General features: G+C 43.4%; 1 protein-coding gene across 1 annotated transcript in view; it reads right to left on the minus strand.

Moving 5' to 3' along the window:
* The window catches only part of LOC116986812 (protein FAM107B-like), a 28052-nt gene extending 12823 nt beyond the window's left edge, over positions 1–15229 (minus strand). Inside the window, exon 1 of the mRNA XM_033042531.1 lies at positions 14954–15229. Within this exon, the coding sequence (XP_032898422.1) occupies positions 14954–14977 (24 nt within the window). The 5' untranslated portion in view covers positions 14978–15229. The remainder of the gene's footprint in view (positions 1–14953) is intronic.
* Positions 15230–17316: the final 2087 nt, after the last annotated feature.

A 17316-nucleotide genomic window follows, 5' to 3' on the forward strand; every position in this document is an offset into this window, starting at 1 on the left:
GGAAACATTTTGAAAATATAAAAATATATTTAATTTATTAATAAACTGGCTTATGTCCACTAACAAAATTTACAAAACAGTTTCAGATTTTTTGTCATTTTCTGTAATAATAATACTTCAATAATAAAATAAACTAAACTGAACTATTTAAAATTAGGGTTTTTTACAGTGACTGGGTGTTTGGCTGTTTTAATAAAAACAAGCTACCACTTGCAAATGTATGAAAGCATATTGGTGAATGCAAGAAACAAAAAAAATTAAGCTTAATCATGCAATTTGGGTGGCCGCGTGGGTGCCTCACAGTGCCAGAGACCCGGGTACAATCCTGACCTTGGGTGCTGCCTATGAGGAGTTTACATGTTCTCTTTGTGACCACGTGGGTTTCCTCCAGGTGCTCCACTTTCTTCCCACATGCCAAAGACATACGGGTTTGTAGGTTAATTGGCCATTGTAAATTGTTCCTAGTGAGTAGGGAGAATGTGGGAACGTGGGATTACATACAACTAGTGTGAATGGGTGATCAATGATTGGCGAGGACTCGGTGGGCCAAAGGGCCTGTTTCCATGCTGTATCTACAAACTAAACTAAAGTCTATTATTTTAATCTGTTGAGCTGGCTGTGATTAAGCAACTCAGCTGGGCTGGAAATTAAACCAGAAATGTAATTCAGAAAGGCAATAGAAATTTCAGAAGAGATTTTTACAGCTTGCTGATTGCATCCAAGTGAGACACTCCATCAGACACAAGGTGATGGAGTAACTCATCAGGTCAGGCAGCATCTCTGGAGAAAATGGACAGGTAACGTTTTGGATCGGGATGGGTCCTTGTTTCTACATTTAGAAACCCCAGTTCCTTATACAAAGTTGCTTTTAAATTATTGCAGGAATGATGCCTATCATAAGGGATTTACATTGCTGTGTTATTGCAAGAGGTCTATGCTGTTATAAGGTAAACAAATCGCACTTAATGAATTGTATCAGTCACTAGTACAATATACTCTGAGTAGAAAATATTTGATGTCTTGCAACAATACATGATCCATAACCCTAACGTAAACACGATAAGCCATAGATTTAAGTCAAAGTGTTAGGTCACAAACTGGTCTATAGCGACCCATTGTTTTCAAATGGTATATTAGATTAGATTAAACTTTATTAATCCCCTTATTCAGGGGAAATTCTGATGTCCTTGCAGCACACTAATAAAAATACAACATAGATTCAAAAATAAGTTCAACACAATATTCTGATTATATCATCCGTTGTTGATTTAATAATAATGTCTAAAAGTATGGAACAAATATTTCAAGGGTCTTCATGGAGGACACCATTAAGAATAAAAGAATAATTACATTTCTAGGCCATTATAAAAGTGTTTTGACCATCAGGCTAATTTCTGTAGGACCATTAATATTGCTGACTTCAGCAAAACACAATCTGTGATGAAATAAAAAAGAACAACAGGTGCTGGTTTATACCAAAGATAGACACAAAGTGCTGGAGTAACTGACCTTTGATGCTGACGTTTCAAGTCAAGACCCTTCTTCGGACCCACTATGTTAACAGTTTTAACAATGCATATTATTTTAATCTGAGAAAATGTCCCAACGCGAAACATCACCTATCCACGTTCTCCAGAGATTCTGTCTGACCCGCTGTTACTCCAGCACTTTGTGTCTTTTATTTAAGAGATTAGTATACAAACTTAAAGCACACGGCATTGGGGGTTCAGTATTGATGTGGATAGAGAACTGGCTGGCAAACAGGAAGCAAAGAGTAGGAGTAAATGGGTCCTTTTCACAATGGCAGGCAGTGACTAGTGGGGTACCGCAAGGCTCAGTGCTGGTACCCCTGCTATTTACAGTATATATTAATGATCTGGATGAGGGAATTGAAGGCAATATCTCCAAGTTTGCGGATGACACTAAGCTGGGGGGCAGTGTTAGCTGTTTGGAGGATGCTAAGAGACTGCAAGGTGACCTGGATAGGCTGGGTGAGTGGGCAAATGTTTGGCAGATGCAGTATAATGTGGATAAATGTGAGGTTATCCATTTTGGTGGCAAAAACAGGAAAGCAGACTATTATCTAAATGGTGGCCGACTAGGAAAAGGGGAGATGCAGCGAGACCTGGGTGTCTTGGTACACCAGTCATTGAAAGTGGGCATGCAGGTGCAGCAGGCAGTGAAGAAAGCGAATGGTATGTTAGCTTTCATAGCAAAAGGATTTGAGTATAGGAGCAGGGAGGTTCTACTGCAGTTGTACAGGGTCTTGGTGAGACCACACCTGGAGTATTGCATACAGTTTTGGTCTCCAAATCTGAGGAAGGACATTATTGCCATAGAGGGAGTGCAGAGAAGGTTCACCAGACTGATTCCTGGGATGTCAGGACTGTCTTATGAAGAAAGACTGGATAGACTTGGTTTATACTCTCTAGAATTTAGGAGATTGAGAGGGGATCTTATAGAAACATATAAAATTCTTAAGGGGTTGGACAGGCTAGATGCAGGAAGATTGCTCCCGATGTTGGGGAAGTCCAGGACAAGGGGTCACAGCTTAAGGATAAGGGGGAAATCCTTTAAAACCGAGATGAGAAGAACTTTTTTCACACAGAGAGTGGTGAATCTCTGGAACTCTCTGCCACAGAGGGTAGTCGAGGCCAGTTCATTGGCTATATTTAAGAGGGAGTTAGATGTGGCCCTTGTGGCTAAGGGGATCAGAGGGTATGGAGAGAAGGCAGGTACGGGATACTGAGTTGGATGATCAGCCATGATCATATTGAATGGCGGTGCAGGCTCGAAGGGCCGAATGGCCTACTCCTGCACCTAATTTCTATGTTTCTATGTTTCTATTTGTAAACTTGCATCTGCCGTCACTTGTGTCTCCATAACTTTTTTCAGTGCTTTTTAACCAGTAAATTGCCCACAGTCAGTACATGAACATTACTGTTATAAACGGAAGTTAAGCAACTTGGTGAAGAATTTGTACAGAAAGCTTAAAATAGTTTTATATCACCACCTACTGAGGAGAATGGATAATTACATTATTACAGAAAACTGAATGTAACCTGAAAGTTATGGCACCACATAGGACTCATGAACTACACATGCTGGTATCTTCTGGCCGACACACAAAGTCAAATCAAGTCAAGTCAAGTTTATTTGTCACATACACATACAAGATATGCAGTGAAATGAAAGTGGCAATGCCTGCGGATTGTGCAAAACACTACAGAACAGAAAAGAACAGGATCAGTTTTTACATATTAGAAAAAACCCCCAGCAATTTAAAAAAAAACACAACACAACAGTAAATTGGTACAGTAAATTAGTCCCTGGTGAGATAAGAGTTTACAGTCCTAATGGCCTGTGGGAAGAAACTCTGTCTCATCCTCTCTGTTTTCACAGAATGACAGCGGAGGCGTTTGGCTGACCGCAGCAGCTGGAACAGTCCGTTGCTGGGGTGGTCGGGGTCCACAGTGGAGAAGAGGGAATGATTGGCATGGAAATGGTCCTTGATTATCCTTGCGGCTTTAGCGGTGGAGAGGTTAGGGCAAGAATTCTGTGAAGAATGGTCTCTAGATGTTGACAGGACCACTTGGCAGAAAGGATGGGGGAGGGATCAGCATTGAGTAACGTGTACGGATTGGAGAGGAATGGATCACATGCAGGCAGAGGAGATTAGTTTAACTTAGCATCATGTTCGGCATGCGCACAGTGGGCCAAATGGCCTGTTCCTGTGCTGTACTCTTCTATGTTAAGTAGCGCACAGATTCAGTTTATACACAAATGGTCAGTGGGGGACATGCTGGTGTGGATGATTACCTGAAAATCAATTGTTAACAATTTAATAAAATGATGTTGGAATAGTAAAATATTAATGGGATTTATGGATGTTGGAAAAGGGAACTACGTCTAATCCTGACAACTATCAGTCAGCGGTTTAATGTTGATGGTAGAAACCTATATGTTCATGGAATCCTATATTTCAGTCACCTTGCTTGTTTCATCATCTCCCATCCGTGAGTTCCTCATTCACTTTTATCCCCCCCCCCCTACTCCCGTCCCCTTGTCCCCTTCCACTATGTCCCTCCATGTGGCTTTACATTTCACTGCTTTGCTCTCCTCATCTGACCCCATTTTTGTCTCCGTTTCTCCTCCAGCTTTTGTCACTTACTCCACCCATTTGCAAAGCCACACACCTGTAACCACCCATCAATTGCTAGGCTTTTTCCTGCTCCCTTCTCTCTTTTCCAACTTTCTCCCCCCTACTCCAATCAGTCTGAAGAAGCTTACCAGCCTCTTCATTGTCTGTCCATTCCCTCCACAGATGCTGCCTGACCCACTGAGTTCCTACAACGTTTTGTATTTTGCCCTATATTTTATAGATTTATTTCACGCAAACAGAAAATCAAATTTGAGTTGGTTCACTTAATTTAAATTTGTTCATTTCAGATTTTCTGATTAACATTTCAAAAGTGAATTTCTATTGCTTTGTTGGCTTGTTTCTAGTTATAATGCCAGTGCCAAAACAAATTTGTTATTTGGGCCAGGTTGTAAATTAAATAAAACTTGCTTTGATCTGGGTAAGCAATTAGAAGCTTTTGGAAATGGCTAAGAATCTCTTTAGGTCTGTTTCAGATTGAGTGAGTGATAGATATAGCCACTGAGACGGAGGTTATCAGGCTTCTGTACATTACTTCCATAAGCTAGGGTACTGTCCAATTCACCTCTACCTCATTGACGACATTGGACGTTATTTATAGAACTGGTGCACTACAATGCTGAAAACTATATTCTGCACTCTGTATCTTCCCCTTTGCTCTACCTATTGAACTTGAGTTTGAATTGATTGGATCACTGTGGTGGTGGGCCTGATCTCCGATAATGATGAGAAGGCCTACCTGGAGGAGGTAGCTGACCTGGCACTCTGGTGTCAGGACAACAGCCTCCTCTTGAATGTCACCTAAACTAAGGAGCTGATTGTGAACTTTAGAAGGGCTCAACAACCGAGGACGTACATGCCACTGGAGATAAATGGGACTACTGTGGATAGGGTGAGCAGCTTTAAATATCTGGGAGTCCACATCACAGAGGATCTGACATGGACAACACACACTGCTGCACTGGTGAGAAAGGCAAGACAGCGCCTTTACTACCTCAGGCAGCTGAGGAAATTCAGAGTCTCTCTGAGGATCCTTCAGTCCTTCTACTCTGGGGCTGTAGAAAGCATCCTGTCCGGTAACATCACGATCTGGGTTGGGAAACAGCTCTGCCCAGGACAGGAAGGCTCTGCAGAGAGTAGTGCGTTCGGCCAAACGCACTATGGGAACTCCACTCACCCCCCTGCGGGACCTATGCACCAGGAGGTGCAGATCCAGAGCCAGCAAGATAATGAAGGACCCCTACCACCCCAGCAATGGACTGTTCCAACTGCTATGGTCGGGCAAGCGCCTCCGCTATCACATTGCAAGAACAGAGAGGGTGAGACGGAGTTTCTTCCCACATGCCTTTAGGACTCTTATTTCACCAAAAACTACGTGTGCACAGATCGATCTCCTCTCCTGCCAGTCAGCACCATGCGGATTGGTCTCTTCTCCTGTCACTCCGCAGAACGGTCCGCCCCTTCCTGCGCCATCGCGTCTTTACTGGAGCTGAGGTTGGCCGGCGGAGATCTCCAACCGGACACAATTTTCGGAGGGACCGGAAGCAGCCCGGCCCGGCGCAGGTGATGTCGCCAAACAGAAAGCGTAGAATCTGGTCCCGGCGAAGGAGAGCGTCCAGCGCCCGCTGTGAATTCCAAACGTACCGCCATCACGACGCCCCGCAGCTCCAGCCCCTTCCCCTCTGGTCCTCCTTGCTGGCTCCTGCCCCTTCCCCCGTGATGCCCCCCCCTCTCCCCAATGGCTGTTCCCCTGTCTTTTCTCTGAGCTCTCCCCCCCCCCCCTCCCCTGCCCACACACCGGCGTGGCTGTAGCTGCTGGTGCTTCCGGGCTGAGTCGAGGATCCGCGCCGACGGCTGGTGCTCCTCCGGGATGCGCAAGATGGGAGAGGAGCGGCAATCTCAGGATCCTGGGGAGGGAGAGTGGGGGGGGGGGGGGGTGGGGAGAATGGATAGAGGGAGAGGAGGGGAGTAGGGAGGGGAGAGGAGTTATGCAGGGAGGGAGGGAGGGAGTGACTGAGGGTAGGGGGAAGGAGTGACGGAGGGATTTGAGGAGGGTAGGAGGAGAGGGAAAAAAAGAGGGAGGAGGTGAGGAGGGAGAGTGGGGGAGGAGGAGGAATAGAGGGAGAGAAGGGGGGAGTATAGGAGGGAGGAGTGGGGGAGGTAGAGAGTGGGAAATAGAGGGAGAGGAGGGCAGTGGGGGAGGTGAGGAGGGATAGTGGGGGGATAGGGGGAGGTGAGGAGTGGGGGAGGTGGGAGATAGAGGGATAGGAGGGGGTAGGGAGGGGAGAGGAGTAATGGAGGGAGGGAGGGAGTGATTGAGGGTAGGGGAAACGAGAGGGAGAGAGAGACGAGGGAGGGATTGTGGAGGGGAGGAGGAGAGGGGAAAGAAGAGGGAGGGTGAAGAGGAGGGGGAAAGAATGCTAGGAATGAGAGGAAATGAGCTGTGCCTGTGCAGTTGAGGGCTATGGGTGAGTAGTGGAATATTGTGTTGGGGGACCAAGCCTCCTGTGTGACAGGGACCCAACAGGTCCCACTTAGACTAGTTTTTTTCTAAAATGTAAATTCTGATTCTGTTCTGATCTGTTGTTCTGTTGTTTTTGCACAATCCGCAGGCATTGCCACTTTCATTTCTCTGCACATCTTGTATGTGTATGTGACAAATAAACTTGACTTGATTTATGAATGGTATATCTGATCTGTTTGGATAGCGGGCAAAACAAAGCTTTTCACTGCACCTCAGTACACATGACAATAATAAACCTAAATACAAATCTAAACTAGACAGGAGAACATTTCTGCAACATAGCAAATTAAGGGGGTCATAAACTCAGCTGGGATCAAATAGAGTGCAGAATTTGCTAATTGGACATGTTCGTACTTGAAAAGAAATTATTGTGCTTGAAATTCTAAAGAGATGAGATTGTGCAGACCATAAAAGCTACTTCATTCACCCTGTTCAGCATAGCTGAACCCAGGCACTGCCATGCTTAAAGGGATAAACTAATTTGCAGGAGAATCTGAAAGGAATTTTAATTATACGGATTGATTGGACAAATTGGGATCAGCGTTAAATTCTTTAAAGTGAGAATCCCAACGTGCAACTTTGAACATAATATTTTTTGAACATTGAGCACCCAATTTCAAATTCTCCCCCATTGGGTACTCAATGTTCTCTCAAACGGTAACTTAAATAGCTGCCAAAATGTAAAAACAAGGAACTGCAGATGCTGGTCTGAAGAAGGGTCCAGACCCAAAATGTCACCAACCCAGGGAAGCTGCCTGACCCACTGGGTTACCCCAGCACTTTGTGTCTTTTTCAGATAGCTGCCAAATAGACTGAACAGTCAAGGGGTGTCGTGGTTCCAGAATCCTGCTGTCAGAAGGGACTCTACAATTACTGAATCCAAACAGGTATGGTCTTTGAAATCAACCTTCTCCATGATTAAATGTCCTCCTTCTTTACCACAATCAAACCTTCAACTCCTCCCAAGTCAAACTTCATCACCCATTTGAACTTCATTTTTCATGGTATCTGTACCTCGCCAGACGTGCATTATTGTACCTGTAGCACCATAAGTGCTTGTACCAACATTGTATCTGTACTTCTCCATACTTGTGCACAATGACAATAAACTCAATTTGAACATAAACCAACCCCTAAGCTTTGTCCTTTCTCTCCAGAGATGCTGCCTGTCCCGCTGAGTTATTCCACTCTCAAGAATGTAAGTGCAAACTGTGGTGGTAACTACTTTATTCCATGCCTATAATCATGTCAAACATGATGATACATCAAGACATTTCCAAATTGATTACAATTTGTACTTGTCAGCTTTTAAAAATTAAATTAATTAATTGGATGGATTATTTTAGATTGAATGAGTTTAAAAGAAAAATACAGCAGATGTTTCTCGAGATTTTGATGATTGCCTTCAAGCAAATACCTTACCTATTCAATGTAATTGGAATGTACATTAAATTTACTTCCAGAATGAGATTTCATGCGACATCTTATGCAACAATTTTTTCATTTGTATAATATATGTAGGGTATCTAGTGCTCTGTAGAGAGGAATGCTGCATGATCCAATCGATGATTTAAGCAGAGATAAACATTAGTAGGCATTGATCTGAGAAATAATTTATCTTTGTACTAAATAAGACAATAGTTTATACACTAGTCAACATTTCACTCACTTTTAATTTCACTTAATGATGATCAAAGTTGATCAGGTAAAATCCAGGATTAGTTAAATTAATGCCCATTCAAAATGACACAATTGCAGAGTTACAAGAAGCAAAACACGGCAGAAGCCCGAAAACAAAAGTATAGAAAGCTCAAAACACAAGGAACAGCAGATGCTGGTTTACAAAAACAATGCTGCAGAATGAAATAAGGCTGGAGTAACTCAGCGGATCAGGCAAAATCTCTGGAGAACAAGGAAGTCTGAAGAAGGGTCCCACCCCAAAACGTCACTTATCTATGTTTCCTGAGATGCTGCCTGACTCTCTGAGTTACTCCAGCGCTTTGTTTTTTTAATATAAAAAACTTGTAAAATTCAGCAAATCAGGCAGGACATGAAAAAAATAAGAAGGTACACAAAAATGCTGGAGAAACTCAGCGGGTGCAGCAGCATCTATGGAGCAAAGGAAATAGGTAACGTTTCGGGCCGAAACCCTTCTTCAGTATGATAGGGGGTGGCAGGGAGAAGGAAGGGAAAAAAAGGGAGGAGGAGCCCGAAGGCTGGGGGATGGGAGGTGACAGCTCGAGGGCTAAGGAAGGGGAGGAGACAGCAAGGGCTAACAAAATTGGGAGAATTCAATGTTCATGCCCTCCGGATGCAGGCTCCCCAAGCGGAATATGAGGTGCTGTTCCTCCAATTTCCGGTGTTGCTCACTCTGGCAATGGAGGAGACCCAGGACAGAGAGGTCGGATCGGGAATGGGAGGGGGAGTTGAAGTGCTGAGCCACCGGGAGGTCAGGTAGGTTCTTGCGGACCGAGCGGAGGTGTTCGGCGAAATGATCGCCCAACCTCCGCTTAGTCTCACCGATGTAGATCAGCTGACATCTAGAGCAGCGGATGCAATAGATGAGGTTGGAGGAGATGCAGGTAAACCTCTGTCGCACCTGGAACGACTGCTTGGGTCCTTGAATGGAGTCGAGGAGGGAGGTAAAGGGACAGGTGTTGCATTTCTTGCGGTTGCAACGGAAAGTGCCCGGGGAGGGGGTGGTACGGGAGGGAAGGGAAGAATTGACAAGGGAGTTGCGGAGGGAGCGGTCTTTGCGGAAGGCAGACATTGGGGGAGATGGGAAGATGTGGCGAGTGGTGGGGTCACGTTGGAGGTGGCAAAAATGACGTAGGATTATTTGTTGTATGTGACGGCTGGTGGGGTGAAAGGTGAGGACTAGGGGGACTCTGCCCTTGTTGCGAGTGCGGAGATGGGGAGAGAGAGCAGTGTTGCGGGGTATGGAAGAGACCCTGGTGCGAGCCTCATCTATGGTGGAGGAGGGGAATCCCCGTTCCCTGAAGAATGAGGACATTTCAGATGCCCTGGTGTGGAACACGTCACCCTGGGAGCAGATGCGGCGTAGGCGGAGGAATTGGGAGTGGGGGATGGAGTCCTTATAGGAGGCAGGGTGGGAAGAAGTGTAGTCCAGATAGCCATGGGAGTCAGTGGGTTTGTAGTGGATGTCGGTCAGAAGTCTATCACCTGTGATGGAGATAGTGAGGTCAAGGAATGGTAGGAAAGTGTCGGAAATAGTCCAGGTGTATTTGAGTGCCGGATGGAAGTTGGTGGTGAAGTGGATGAAGTCAGTCAGTTGTGTGTGGGTGCAGGAGGTGGCCCCAAAGCAGTCGTCGATGTAACGGAGGTAGAGGTCGGGGATGGGGCCCTGGTACGTATTGAGCAAGGAATGTTCGACGTACCCGACAAAGAGGCAGGAATAGCTGGGGCCCATGTGTGTGCCCATAGCTACGCCTTGTGTTTGGAGGAAATGGGAGGAATCAAACGTGAAGTTATTGAGGGTAAGGACCAGCTCCGCTAGGCGGAGGAGAGTGTCAGTGGCCGGGTATAGGTTGCTCCTCTGGTCGAGGAAGAACCGGAGGGCTTTGAGGCCATCCTGGTGGGGGATGGAGGTGTAGATGAGGGGGTGAGGGCCTAAAGAATGGAAAAAAATAGACAGCTTTACTCTCAGACTCCAGTTCCTGAGAAAGTGTTTCATACCGGAAAGGTTTTCACAAAGTAAATATGAACAAGTTGTTGCCATTGATAGAAGTTTTGGGACTCTCGGGAAACAGATTTGTGTTGATTAATAAATCAAAAGGGTTAGGATAAAAGTTGTTTAAATGGTTGGGGTTTAGTGATCTGATAAATGACTCCTGGAGTTTTCAACAATACTTTATTCGAAGTTGCAGCATACAGGTTTAACAGACACGTCTGGCCACAGCGGTGGTCAGCACTGAACTAACGCGCGCAGGGGAAAAACCGCGCGAAAACAACAGCCCCTCCCGAGTCACGTGACCGCGGCTTCCGAACGCCGGGTTCGATATCTGCGTGCGCTAGCAGGCGCCGCTACATGGGAACATTTTCTAAAATGGAAAGGGCCAGACTGATTCTCATAAAACTGGCATAGGCAGGATGGGCCAAAATGGACCACGTCATGCCTGTATTCTCATCTCTGGTCCTGTGCTTAAATAATTGTAACATTACGATTCATAGAACATATATAAATAGAATAGTACAGCACAGGAACGGGCCCTTTGGCCCACAGCGTCCATGCCAAACATGATGTTAGGTTAAGCTAATCACTTCTGCCTGCATTATCCCTATTCCCTGCAAATCCATGGTATTCAGGTAAAATAAAAAAATTAAAAACTTTAAATGCTGGAACTAAAATGCTCAACGGACTGGAATGGTAAACACTATCGTAATGGCAAATTTATTTTAATAAACAATAGTTGAAAAAATACCTATGGTTGTAATTATATCAGCAATATACAATTGGAAATATACTGACATAGACAAGTTACAGTATTTATCAGTCTAGACTTCAGCAGATTCTAATAATAGGTTTTTACTGCAACCACGTGCCAAACCTACCAATTTAAGTTTACTTTTTCTGACTCCTGAATTGAATAAGCCATTAATGGATACAAAACAATGTTCTAATGGATTAATAAATGTGGCTAAAATATCACAAAGTGGGAACCTGTATATTGCTGAAATAATCATAATTGTGGATATTATAAAAGGCTTTGCATACAGTACTAATGTGATTTTGCCATTAAGATAGCATCAGGTGCTAAGGTTGAATCACTTACAGCACAACGCCTATCAGCATTCCAGAATAAGTCAACAGCTACACATCAAGTGAAGTCAAGTGAAGTCAAGTTTATTTGTCACATACACATACAAGATGTGCAGTGAAATGAAAGTGGCAATGCCTGCGGATTGTGCAAAAAACTACAGAACAGAATAGAACATTGTGTTTTAATAAAATGTATGCATACTGACAAGTAAGATCAAGATTTTGACTTACAAGTAAAATAGACATAGGGAAAGTATGTTGAGGCAGGCCATATGAAGTGGACCTTCTGTGTTATGTTATTCCATAAAACCCCATGAAGCTAAAATGCAAAGAAATAAAAGGTAGATCCAGAGTATATCAGAGAATAGTATGGTAGAGAGCATGGATGAGAGAGGCAATGTTTAAAGGAGATGCACGGGAGACGTTGTTTACACAGAGGGTGGTAGGTGCCTGGACTGCTTTGTCGCAGGTGGTGGTAGAGTCGGATACGACAGTGGCTTTTAAGAGACTTTTGGATAGGCAAGTGGATATGCAGGTAATGGAGGGATATGGATTTTGTGCAGGCAGATTAAATTAGTCTTAGTATCAGGTTCGGCACAGACATTGTGGGCCAAAGGATCTTGTGCTGTACTGTTCTATGTTCTACACGTGATGTGGATGACCAAAGTATTGACTGGTGGGTACAACCGTACAAAATGGGTGGAGGTAAGAGTTTTTGTTCCACTACGATCTCGCCTGACCACAATTTCTTTTGTGCAGAAGCAAAGAACTGCAGATGCTGATTTAACAAGGAAAGGCACAAATTGTTGGAGGAACACAGTGGGCCAGGCAGCATCCCTGAAGCCCATGGATATGTCACGTTTCATGTTGGGCCCCTTCTTTAGACTATTTGCAGGGGTGGGGAATGGCTAGCTTTCTCCCTCCAATCCTGCAATCAGCCTGAAGAAGGATACTAACCTGAAATGTCACGTATCCATGTTCTCCAGAGATGCTGTCTGACCCACTGAGTAATTTCAGCACTTTGTATCTGTCCACAAAAGTTTTTTGTTCACTTCATAGAAAAGTACTGCATCTAGTAATTTGCAGATTAGTGAGATGAAGGATTAGTCTGGTGCAGAATTTCTTCACTGGCGCCCTTAGCTCCATGACTTCTATTACTAATCCAAGCAAGTGGAGAAGGTTCCATCGTGCTCTGGGCTTACACCTTGTACAAATGCTTTGGGATGTCAGGAAGTGAGTCTTGTATCTTCAATATTAATCTCGTTGGTTCATTTCTGGTCAGTACCCAGGATCTTGATGGTGATGGTCTCAGCAATGGTAAACCCATTGAACGGCAAGGGCAGTGTTTAGATTGTCTGAAGGAGATCGACATTCCCCAGGGTTCTACTGGAGCATGTGCCATCTGCCACCTATCAGCCTAAATGTTGTCCAGGGCCTTATAATATGTGGACATGGACTTTATATGATTTGCTGAGTGTTGTGATATTGCAAAGACTACTTTGTTAAATCACAAGGACTACTTTGTTTGCCCGCGTAGCAACATGTATACGTGGGAATGACGTAATATGGGCAGGGCACTCTGGTTCCAATGGCCGTGAAATAAACAGAGCCTTGATTTATGCTTCAAACATCTAAATACATGTACTTGTGGTTATTCTAGAGTCATAGGAATGGTATAACAGATACCGGACCACAAAGTATAACATGGTGGCAGCGGTTTGTGTGATTTAGCCCTAGAAAGAAACAGAAAAAAGAAAGCCCTAGAAAAATGGACGAAGTACAACACTGAGGAGTTGTGCATGGAATTGAATATTGTATATTCGTCTGTAACGGAGGAAAAGTCTTTGGTGGAAATACCTGGAAAGTGTTTGGCTGAGGAATTTCTGCAGCAATATGTTGGAATTGGGATTATGGGCCTGAACAACAACAACCATTGTTCTTTGTGTTACATATAATGTCTGCTGTTGTAGTCTTGATGCCCCTTGTCTTTGACTTTTTACCAGGACTTTTCAAAGACAGTCTAGGTGAAATTCTGCCTTGATATCAAGGCCAATCATAGTCTCCTCACTGAATCATGAGTCAAGGTGGTTTATTGTCATTTGTTCCGAAATGGAATAATTCTTACTTGCAGCAGCACAACAGATCACTAAACATATTACTCTGTTATTTCAATTCTTTGGTCCATGGTTGTAATGAGGTCTATAACTGAGTAGTTCTAGTAGAAATCAAACTGCATAACATACTGGAACAGCTTAGATATAGATGTACCATGTTTGCATGTTGCCACAGTGGCACAGCAGTAGAGCTGTTGCTTCACAGCATCAGAGACCCGGGTTCCATCTTGATATCGGGTGTTGTCTGTACGGAGTTTGTACATTTGCCCTGTGAACACATGGGTTTTCTCCGGGTGCTCCGGTTTCCTCCCACATCCCAAAGACATGCAGGTTTGTAGGTTAATTGGCCATTGTAAATTGTCCCTAGCGTGTACGATAGAACAGACCTATAGGGAGAGGCTGAGCAGGCTGGCACTTTATTCCTTGGAGCACAAGAGAATAAGGGGTGATCTTGTAGAGGTGTATAAGATCATAAGAGGAAAAGATAGGGTAAATACACAGAGTCTTTTACCATGAGTAGGGAAATGTAGAATCAGAGGACATTGGTTTAAGGTGAGGTCAGAAAGATATAATAGGAACCTGAGTGGCAACTTTGTTGCACAAAGGGTGGTGGATGAATGGAAGAAGCTGCTGGAGGAGGTGGTTGAGACAGATACTATCACAACATTTTAAAAAAATTTTGCACAGGTACATGGATAGCATAGGTTTAGAGGGATTGGATAGGTTTCAAGAGATATGGGCCAAACACAGGCAGATGGACTTGTGTGGCTGGGGCATGTTGGTTGGCACGGGCAAGTTAGGCCGAAGGGTCTGTTTTCAGACTCTATTACTCTATAACTATGAGAAGCATTATTGAATAAAAATACAAAAGCAGTAGATACAAAATTGTATCCTTATGTTTACTTATTGTAGAGTAACATTTAGATTAGTTTAGGTTAGAGATACAGCGTGAAAACAGGCCCTTCGGCCCCTGAGTCCACGCCAATCATCGATTGCCCGTTTCACACTAGTTCTATGTTAACCCATGTTCTCATCCACTCTCTTCACCTTGAAGGCATTTTACAGAGGCCAATTAACCTAAAAAATGTTTTGCAAAGGACAAAAAAATAATTACAAATAATTAAGAAATTATTTATTCTCTCAAGCTTTAACCGACTACAATGAAATGTTTTTTTTAAATAATATCCCGATAAAATAATAGCAAATAAAAATGAATTAAAAATGTAATCCTTAACATAAATATGTGCTAGCATAAATAAATAAAGAAATGAAATCAGTTAATCCATTATACAAAAAATAGTTAATACATTATCCAACAGTAAAATTAATCAATGTTCATCACAGGTTTCTGGCATACTCTATGCATGTAAACTTACCCTTTTGCCTTGGGATCCTCCCATACCTTGGAGTGAATCTGTATTTTTGCTTCTATGTTGGTACAAAATCCCCTCTGAAAAGATTTATTTCACGGTTTCTGATATGTTTATCCTGAGCTGTCCCTGATCTGGTAACCAACCATGACTCGAGAAGACATAAATTTGAGGAGTAGGTTTTATCTGTAAGCAATAAATTATATTAAAACTGTTTCTTCATCAAGTGCAGAGTGAGCTTTTATAACGTGCTTACACTGCAGACTAACAGTGATATGGGTCAGGTTTCCCAACAGTAAGTCCCTTCCTGTGATCAACATGTATTGTTAGATAGTTGTGTAATGACTGTAATCGCATTAGCTCAGCCACTTCATTCCAGTACATCTGTTCCAGGCAGTGGATGCACAAATACACTGGAATTATGTTAATTGTCCATGACAGTACAAGACATCACCATGGTGCATTGAAATCAACTGCAAGACTTCACAGGCCAGCCCCCAGTTCAGTGTTTCTGGATGAAATAGTCAGTCACAAATAAACCTCACAAAACAATTTTTTTTTAACATTCTTCTCATTTTCACTCATGAGAACTTTTCGACCAGAAGCTAATTCATTCCATAAATAAGCAAAAATGTAAATTGATGTCAGATTATAAAACTCTCATAATCTTGCTTGTAGCACAGGTTTGAGATTCGTTTTTAATTGATCACAAATAAATTTACTTTAAATAATGGATTGAAAGTCGGATTAATTAAGTTTTTTTCAAAATGTTTCTTCCCACATCCTAAAGACGTGCGGGTTTGTAGGTTAATTGGCCTCTGTAAAATTGCCCGAGTGTGCAGGGAGTGGATGAGAAAGTGGGATAACATAGAACTAGTGTGAATGGGTGATCAATGGTAGGCCGAAAAGCCTGGTACCATGCTGTATCTTTCAACAATCAATGTTTCACGTCGGGCCCCTTCTTCAGTCTGAAGAAATGCCCCAAACTGAAACGTCACCTATCCACGTACTCCAGAGATGCTGCCTGAACCACTGAGTTACTCCAGCACTTTATGTCTTCTTTTTTAAACCGGCATCTGTAGTTCCTTGTTTATCTATTAATCAATGTTGCAAGCCACTCGACGTTATAAACGTGAATAAACCCTTGAAAATAAATGAATCTTTTTGTTTGAGAAATATTAGCACCAGATTGGTGTTCATCATTAAATCTATGAATTTTAAATTATGAAGTAAATGATAAGGTTGTCAGAAGAAGCATATTGCCAGGAGTTAAGATATGTGTGAAGTACAATTGATGAAATGGAAGTAATTTAGAACGTATAGCTTATTTATACAGCAAAGCTTCAGGCTATAGATTTCACATTGAGAATTTGTGGTCAAAGTAGAAACTGTTTCATTCAAGATTACAATGAAGGAAAATTGATTCAAGGGATTAAAGCCAGATATGTGGCAGCTGAATGGGTTTGTTCCTAGATGAGTAATCCAGAGAAAGGCACAAGGTGCTAGCTAGAGTAACTCTGCAGGTCAAGTAACATCTCCAGAGATGCTTGACCCACTGGGTTACTCCAGCACTTTGTGTCTTATTTGGTAAACCAGCATCTGCAGTTCCTTGCATCTCCATTGAATTCTACAATTTTAAGTAATAAATCAACAAAACCAACAACACCCCCACCTCGATACGTACCCATTTCTCCCACTATCCCACAGCTCTTTCCTCTTCCTCCATTCCTTCCCATCTCTATCCCTTCCTCTGGATTCACATTCCATGCCTCTTCTCTCCTTAGCTCAGCCTTTTGTCTTCTTCCCATCTCTGGTCTTTGTCCACCCATCTGCCAATCAAATACCCATCTATCGCTTGCCTATTTTGACCTGCCCCCGACTCGCTTCTAGCTTTCTCCACCCTACTATGATCAGTCTGAAGGAGGGTCCCAACCCAAACCATCACCTATCCATATCCTCCAGAGATGATAACTCACCCGCTGAGTTACTCCAGTACATTTTGTCTTTTTTTTGTACACCAGCATGTGCAATTCCTTGTACCTACTGTAGTCATAGAGTGATACAGGGTGTAAACAGGCCCTTTGGCCCAACTTGCCCATACCGGCCAACATGTCCCAGCTACACTTGTCCCACCTGCCTGCGTTTGGCCCATATCCCTCCAAACCTGTCCTATTCATTTACCTGTCCAACTGTTTCATAAACATTGGGATAGTCCCAGCCTCAGCTGCTGCTCCTCTGGCAGCTTGTTCCATACCCCCACCACCCTTTGTGTGATAAAGGTACCCCTCAGATTCCTATTCAATCTTTTCCCCTTCACCTTAAACCTATGCCCTCATCCTTGATTCGCCTACTCTGGGCAAGAGACTGTG

This window comes from Amblyraja radiata, chromosome 24, assembly GCF_010909765.2.
Source record: "Amblyraja radiata isolate CabotCenter1 chromosome 24, sAmbRad1.1.pri, whole genome shotgun sequence".
NCBI classification, from domain to species: domain Eukaryota; kingdom Metazoa; phylum Chordata; class Chondrichthyes; order Rajiformes; family Rajidae; genus Amblyraja; species Amblyraja radiata.